The following is an 8,473-nucleotide window of genomic DNA, read 5'->3' on the forward strand; positions in this document are numbered from 1 at the left end:
GGTAAGAGATGATGGGAGTGAGAGAAAGCGTGTGGGAAAGTTCTGTAAAGTGACCAATTTTGTTTGACTGAGTTTAAATAACTATGGTAACTATCACGCGTTTTCCCACACCTGACAAAAATTTCTAATTCCTTTCAGCTCGGCTGATAACCGAGTGTAGTCAGGGCGGATGTTGATTTGATTATTGACCAGGGCAACTAATATCTGTATAATAAGTAAAGCTCATCGAAGTTTATGCAGCCAAGACTTACTCGTATTCTGAAAACAAGCCGGCTATAATACTGCACAGTAACTCATAATCATGTTGCCGATGCTTAGTAGTTCACTTCTCCATCAGTTGATGCCACTTACTCTCTTGTGCCATCACTGACACTGATGTCCACATTTTGTGCTGCAGTACGAGTATGATAGATACCTGGCTCCACGATCCTCGTAGTGACAGAAATAAGAGACGTTTAACAATGAAGTGGCGGTTTTCAAAGTAAACAATAACAAACGCTTATAACTTCAATGATTATTTTTTCCTGTAATAACCGATATCTGCTTTCGTGAGTATGAGATACGAAGTTCACAACTCTACCAGAAGGGTACTTACCTTAACGCCTCTCCTGTTATTTTCCGTTTTTGTGCAAGAGGAGAGAGAGAGAGAGAGAGAGAGAGAGAGAGAGAGAGAGAGAGAGAGAGAGAGAAAGAGAGAGAGAGAGCGTTGACAGGGTGTGAGGGCAGAGGGGTGTGTCTGAGCCGCGTCACGCCACCATAGAGCAGTGCTGTATGGCCGTGTGATTAATTGTTCCGACAAAAGCTTCAATACATTTTAATAAGCAGTGCGTTGTAACCGACCGTCCATGTTCTCTTCTGTCTGCCTGCCTGCTTGTATCCCTCCCTCTCATTCTACCCCCACCTCTCTCCCTCCCTCTCTCACTCGTTCTCTCTTTCCCCCTCTCTTCCTCATTCTCGCTTTCCCCTTCTCTCCTCTCCCCTCCCCCTTTCTCTGTCTGCTTGCCTTCCGGTGTCTTTCTGGTTTTGTCATTCTCTTGTCTGATCCCTAGCCAATATTTTCCTGCCAATTTCCAGCCCCTTATGAACTGAAACCGCTGTCATTTCGTATCCGTATATGCCTGTGTTTCCATGTTGTAGTTTGTATGTCAACCTCGATACATACCTTTGCGTATTGCTTTTTGTGTTACATTTTTCTGCATGTCGTTTTTATCAAAACATAGGCTTTTTCTTGCTGGTCTTCCCAAATAATTCTCTTCAACTGACCGACTCTCTGCCAGTTAAATTCCTTACTTGACGCTCTGTTTTCCTCTTCATCACTCTTCCATCCTATAACTTTCTGTTCCTCGTTCCTGTCATTTTGTCGTTTATCCTGTATTATTGTTTGGATACTTGCTGTTCTCTTTTCCTATAAAACCCTTTTCTTTGTCTCCCACATCCGCTCGTGAATTTGTCGTCTGCTGGAATAAACCAGAGTTTCCCTACCAGTCGTACTTATAGCAGTATTCCCGTCAGCTTTTCACAGATGATACCCGCAGGAATCGCACTTGGAATCACATTTTGTTACGTTTCATTTATGTGTATGTGTGTTATCCATTCCACGCCAAAGTCCAAAGATGATTAAAATTGATGGTAGGCTGAGCAAAATACACGTTGTCACATTTGGTCAAAGGGTTGAAGGATATTTCGCAAACAATGCTGTTCTCTTGCCTGGTGAGGGTAAAGCTTCATTTCTGAGTCATTTTCTACATTCCTTGCCTCCACTCTTGATTATCATTGGTCAAACGGTTGTAGCACTCTGAAGAAAGACTGGTAATGGTGTCTTTCACCACGTAAGAGCAATACAACTAACTGAATACGATTTGTTTAATTATTTGAATCTCAGATAAGCATTGTCATGAAAATCCACGTATTATGAAATAATTATCATTTACTTTTAAGGGACCATCAGTACCTCATTCCTTCCATCCCTCACATACTTCACCATACACCAAACGCTGGCTTAGCACAGGTACATCCTTGGCAACATTACCCACGTACTAGAGTATACTGAGGCAGGTATGACTGTTCAACAAAAAGATTCAAAAGAGAAGAACATCCCAAACAGCATTCCTGTGATATTATGCCCTGTGCAAGGGTGAACTGCCGTGTTTCCCAGTAGCCATAAAACATCAGGAGTGGCAGCACCAGCGTTCTCTTACTTCCAGCCACGTAATGACTTCACGTGATTATTCGATATGCTATAATTTAAGGTGGAGTGACTTATGGACGGGAGTACTCAGATTACATCGTAATCAGCAATCATGGAGGAGACACAGTGAAAATGGCAGGACTGGTTGTTATCAACACAACATCAAAGACTGGAGGAGTGTTACGACGTGGTAGCTAATCTGTCCCTGTTTTATTCCGTACATTTCTCAACCCCGAGGGAAGGGAAGAACAAGCGTATAGAAGTTTAGGGGTCATTACTGTATATTTAATTAAAAAAGAGATAATTATTGAAAGTACAGTGCTTGTGCTTTATATAAAATTTATTTTACGAAAAAAAGTTTAGGAGCCTGACACATCTTCATGCAGTAGCTTTATTGTGTTTCAGATCTCCTGTTTCAAGATCTTTCAGTACTTGACGCATTTTCTAAGCAGAATCATGTCATTTGCAGTTAACACACACACACACACACACACACACACACACACACACACACACACACACACACACACACACACACACACACACACACACACACACTCAAAAGACGCCATCGTAGTGGCGATGTTAAATCAGAGATCCGCAACAATAATTACCAGTTAGCCTATAATAAGGTAGAGCAGACGGCGTGGGTGATAAAAGGGGTATGCAGCTTTGAAATTTCATGATTCTTCTCTTCATCCATTGTTTTCGTCATGTAAACTCGCATCCCCAGAGTGGTTTCCCCCCAAACTATAACCTACGGCTTTTCAAGTTTGTTACAATTATTTTTATGAATGGAGGACACCTGTAATGTGGTGTATGGATTAACATTTTTTTTTTATTCATTTGATTTTCCTTCCACTGAATATGATTATCTATAATGGATGAAATACTCTAATGAAATAGATTTTATGGTAAGATTATAAACAACAATAAAGAGAAAAAAAGGGATAAGTAACACTAGTCACCTCGTTCTGGTAACTTGAGGCTTGTGAAGAAGATTAATCTATTACAACAGGTTTTTTTTTTTTTTTTTTTTTTTTTTTGCAGCTGCTACTTCCAGATGGTTTTGTATTACATAGGAAAAGCCTCTCTTACCAAAGGAGTTAACACAGGCTTTATCTAATGCCTCTTGTTCAAAATATTTCTTCAGGTCTGAACAAAAATCATCGATCGGTAGCAGGAATAAAGTAAAACTGAAAGTGATCTTAGTAAACCGGTAAAAAATGCTTGAAAGAGAAGTTCAAATATAAGTAAAACGAGGACATAAAGTTATTTAGGAAGAATTACGATGAGAAGGAGAGGAAAGAGGATAAGATATAACAAAATAAACGGAAACGGAAGATATAGTATTAAAAATAAGAATATTGCCAAATAAGGGGAAGGGAGACACAATGAGAAGAGCAAAAAGGAAAAGAGAGTTGAGAATATGAGAAGAGAGAAAGAATAAGAAAGGGAAAGAGGTAAGTTGTCGACTCACGCCTGGTAATGGTGGGAGTTTCGACAATACTCTCTTGCCCTCCCCCCCCCATTCTCTCTCTCTCACTTTCTCTCTCTCTCTCTCTCTCTCTCTCACTTTCTCTCTCTCTCTCTCTCTCTCTCTCTCTCTCTCATCTATAACTGTGGTATATTTTGAACGTCCCTTGTATTTTCCTATGATATAGGAATATTTCTTCAAGGCACCGGCACTTCATCATGACATTGTTTTGATCCCAGGTAGGAGACAGTGTCTCTCATCCATGTTAATTCGTTGCAACTGCAAATCAGGGTAAACCTTCATAAATGCATCGCTGCCTCTTGTTCTGGCCTCACCCTGGTTCCAGCCACCTCTCTCCTGATACTGGCGCCCAGTTGATACATTTACTCTAATTGTACTACTTTTCCGTTGATACAAACGTTCTGTTGATACGGCTGCCCTGTCGATACAAATGTCCTGTTGATAAGGTTGCCATATTGCAACACCTGTCCTGTTGATGAAGTTGCCCAATCGATCCAGCATCTCTGTTGATTAGACTGCCCTGATGATACAGCTGCCCTCTTAATACACCTGCCTTGTCAGTACAGCTGCCCTGATGATTCAGCTACCAATTGATACTGCTGCACTCTTAATTCAGCTGTCCTATTGATACATCTGTTCTCTTGATACAACTCTCCTCTTCATACACCTACCCTCTTGATACAGCTGCCCACATGATACAGATGTTTACTTGTATTGACGTGACCTTCAGTCTTGTAAGTTGCTTTATGGCTACAACCATCCCTAAAGTAATTTATTTACCTTCTTGCAGGTACAGGTCAGGAAAAACAAAGCAGTGGCAATGCGAATGCCTGTGCATATAGTGCTAAAGCGATGGATATTGTCTGTCATTCTTGATATCACCTTTCTCTGAGGACACGGTGTTCAAATTCTCCAGGCACAATCTACACTCACGATCAGCTCACTCAAACCGTGTTTGCCTCACAGTTCATTCACTTATAAAGAAGTAAGTGTTCACTCTTCGAAACTGCAGCAATTGCACCGATGGGGTGGACTAAACCTTCTCCTTCATCCAAAAGGAAAATCAAAGTTTGTATCCTCCAGTGTCCCTCCCTCATAGCAACTGGTCTCTGCCACCAGGTTAAGCTAACAGTGCCTAGAAAATTTATCATCCCAGTCTATAGCTGCTGTTCCAAGTTCAGATCATGAGAGGGAGATGGAGAGGCACACACACACACACACACACACACACATTTAGAGTCCTTCCCACTACCACCCTCCTGCCTTAACCCTTCTCTTTCCTCCACAATGCTACCCCGCACACCCGCCGCCGCCTCCATCGTTTATCACATTCGTTCTGGCCCTCGATTTTATGATTTTCCACTGAGGACAGGAAGGCGCCGCACTCCCCCTCCCCCCTGTCACTCCCGCACCCTCATTTGCTGACACATTACTCGAAAAATGCTGTAATAATCTCAGCAAATGAGCTGTATAATCTCTATGTATCATTCTTTTGTTTTATGTTATTGAAATTTCTACCGCCATTTGTGAAGGGGGCCTCCAGCCTCACACTGGTTTCGAAGTAACTGGTCGCTCTATCTGCAGTCATGAATGGAAGCAAATCCAGTTAAAAATCCTCCGCTGTGGTACATTACAGACGTCAAGAGAGGTGGCGGCTTCACTCAGCCTGAATTCATTGGTGCAGTTATTATGGCTTTTATCTATCTATCTATCTATCTATCTATCTATCTATCTATCTATCTATATATATATATATATATATATATATATATATATATATATATATATATATATATATAGTAACAAGACTAATGTGAGCTGTAACTACCAATGGCAATTTTCATAAACATAAATTTCCAAGCAATATAAACGGTCATTATAAACACTAGTAGTTGATGTACTAAGGACAGTCACAAGAAATTTCTGTTGTGTGATCACTCCGTCGTCACTGATCATTGCTGTTCACTTTTCCAGTACCTGTCCATATTTTACAGTGCAAGGAAGAATGTGTGGTATTCTATATTGTTAACGTATCTAGGATTTGTTATCAGCAAAATAAAATGGTCTTATAACTGGCCTGAATAAAATTCATTTATACCAGTAAGTGGGTTACTCGAGGTAAGAGTTAAGAGTGGTGACTTGTGTTGCAGAACAAAGTGGAAACGGCAGACAGCCTTAGGTTTGGAGCTGCTGGCAGAGGCAGGGAACTACGCAGCCCTACAACGGCTGTACACACACCCTAACTGGCCAACACAGCCCGCCGTCACAACACTCAAGCCTACACTTCCCCAAGGTATAGTCAGTTCTAAAAAATATACTGTATGTATGGCATTAAACCTAGTTGCTACTTTGATTCTTGCAGTTTGGGAATGTGTAATGAATAATTAGTGCATTGATGTTATATAAAATCTATCTATCTATCTATTGCCAGACGCCATAATCCCGTAAGGGGTGGCCATTTGACTCCGAGTTATTTGTTTTACAGGGAGGGGCACTAACCCTCCACCAACTCACTTGTTGACACGTAGGGAGCACGTATGGTTTGGTTATATGGTTACCATCCAGCGTTGTAAACGGTTTCTTGGCTTACAAGAAACCATTTGGCTTGTCACTCAATGTAAAGCCACCTGTAATGGAAAGAAAAGCAATAAGAAGTGACAGGAAAGATGGGAGAAATAGGAAGAGAGGCCACAGGTAGAAATATATATAAAAAATTAATTATGTCTGCACAAGGGAAGGTACTTAGAATGTATCATAACTGTACCATACTGATTTGATGCGTATTCTTATCGCTATTATTGATTTTCTTCATGACTGACCTTCAACAGGTTTGGAAGCTTACTACAGGCAGGCAGTCGCTGCCCTGAGCCAGAGAACCTCAGTACTAAGCAGACCATTGTTTCCTGTGAATCTCTCCCAGCCATCAGCCCTCTGCCAGCCCTCGTCACTTACCCAGTCCTCGCCCCTCTCCCCGGCACACCTGTCCTCCCTTCCTTCTCGTTATCTCTCTGCCCTCACCTCTGCTGCCTGTGCACCTACCCAGTTGTCCTTGTCACCCCCTTGCCCACCCTCCTCCCCTGATAAGTCTTCCGGCCTCACCCCACCCAGCCCGGCCTCCCCACACCCCAGCCAAGACAGCCAGCAGGAGCCGTGAGTCTCCCGAAACTCACCACACCAGTATCACATATGGAAGCCAAAGAAGTGTAGCTGACAAGTGGAGCACTTGTGAGAGCCTTAGTACACACCGCCAGTTGAGTGAATTAAATATACTTTGTGACGCTACAGGATTATATGAGTACTGTTTAACCGTGACATTCTTTTAGTCCCCTTAAAATGCTACCTAGATCTGCCTTATGATATAATTATGTCTCTCGAATCCAGAAAAGAGACTGAAGGATTATCGAGAACATGAGTAGAGGGAGATGACATGGTAATTAAATTCAAGCCGAAAAGTGTCACAAGTGCATCATTTGGGTCGATAAGTGTTGACCAGTATACGTATAAATATCTGCACCTTTGTGATGGTAAACAGCATTAGGGGCAGATTTATTTATAGAGTTTTAACAATTTTCAGTTTTTAGTTTGTAAGAAAAGTGGTTATCACACAGTTAAAGGTTTTACATATTTTTTTTTTTCCCATCAACTGTGGCGAAGAGCCATTCTTTGTGCAATGTCCGCTACCTAGGCTTATAGAGAACTTGGCTACTGTAGCCTACTGGCCACCTTACAAACAACGAACCTCAACTCGATGGACGGGTAAACATTTGCTACCTTCCTGGACAAGTTAGATTTGTATAACGAGTAATATACTCTTAAAAATATTTCCTTAATTCACGGTATCCTACAGCCGAGCGCAGTAAAGTTATCATGCTTCAGGAAAAAAAAAAAACTTTCTATGCAACATGAATTATTTAAATAATGTGAAATTATTACCTACACTCGTCTGAGTTGTGAGTATATCCAGTATGTATCTGTATTTACATCTGTACCAATCACAGTGTTTTACAGCCATGTGATATATCATGACCAGAGAGCCTTTAACGTTCATAACAGCACCGGTGTAATAATAACAGGAGGTTTGCCTGTAGATACGAGAACCAACCTACCTACACCCACCATCAATGTCTAGATGGAAAGCGTTGTTTACTGGTACAGATCAGGGTGGCTAGGTACCAACTCCTGCCTTCTGCACTTGCTTTTCCGAGCTCGGTCCACTGATGTGAAGAACTCTTGCTGATTTATTTGTTGAATTTTGGGAGGTGGGAGGGGGTGGGGTACGGTGTGGGAGAAGTGTGTAAACATCACGCCCATTTTACCAGTTCATAAACTGATTTGCTATTAAGAGCAGAATCGTAGTGCATGAGCGTTTAGTAGCTTCATGAATAGTGAATACCTTTGCAATATATATTTACATAATTTAAAAGTGTAAGGTGTAAATACTGTATTTCCAACTTTCAGAAAAGTCGAGAAGTTAGTGTATGACATGGCATGGGTATGCTACAGTAGTTACCCCAGTTTTACACGAATTACTTTCAGGATACTGTGTTTAATCTGTTATGTCTTCATTATCAACATTCCAAAATTGTGAGAAATATTACAGGTAACACTACCAATATATTAGTCATGTCCAGAGAGGAAATAAAGAGGATGAAGTGTTGAAGCACAGTTGGGTTAAGTAGTTTGTATATATACTTGGTGTAAATGTTCTGGCTATCAACAAGGCATGAATGTGTTGCTGAGTTGAGATTATGGAGCGTCATTGCACAGTCGATGTCGAAAGTTCCTCT

At 41.2% G+C, this 8,473-nt stretch overlaps 1 protein-coding gene across 1 annotated transcript in view; it reads left to right on the plus strand.

Moving 5' to 3' along the window:
• LOC145390402 (uncharacterized) overlaps window positions 1–6,840 on the plus strand; it is a 52,957-nt gene extending 46,117 nt beyond the window's left edge. The window contains exons 3-4 of the mRNA XM_080265336.1: window positions 5,837–5,979; window positions 6,515–6,840. Coding sequence (XP_080121462.1) covers window positions 5,837–5,979; window positions 6,515–6,840 — 469 coding nt within the window. The remainder of the gene's footprint in view (window positions 1–5,836; window positions 5,980–6,514) is intronic.
• Window positions 6,841–8,473: the final 1,633 nt, after the last annotated feature.

Source organism: Coenobita brevimanus, chromosome 14 (genome assembly GCF_032717465.1).
Source record: "Coenobita brevimanus isolate Jiangsu-jjx chromosome 14, ASM3271746v2, whole genome shotgun sequence".
Lineage (NCBI taxonomy): Eukaryota > Metazoa > Arthropoda > Malacostraca > Decapoda > Coenobitidae > Coenobita > Coenobita brevimanus.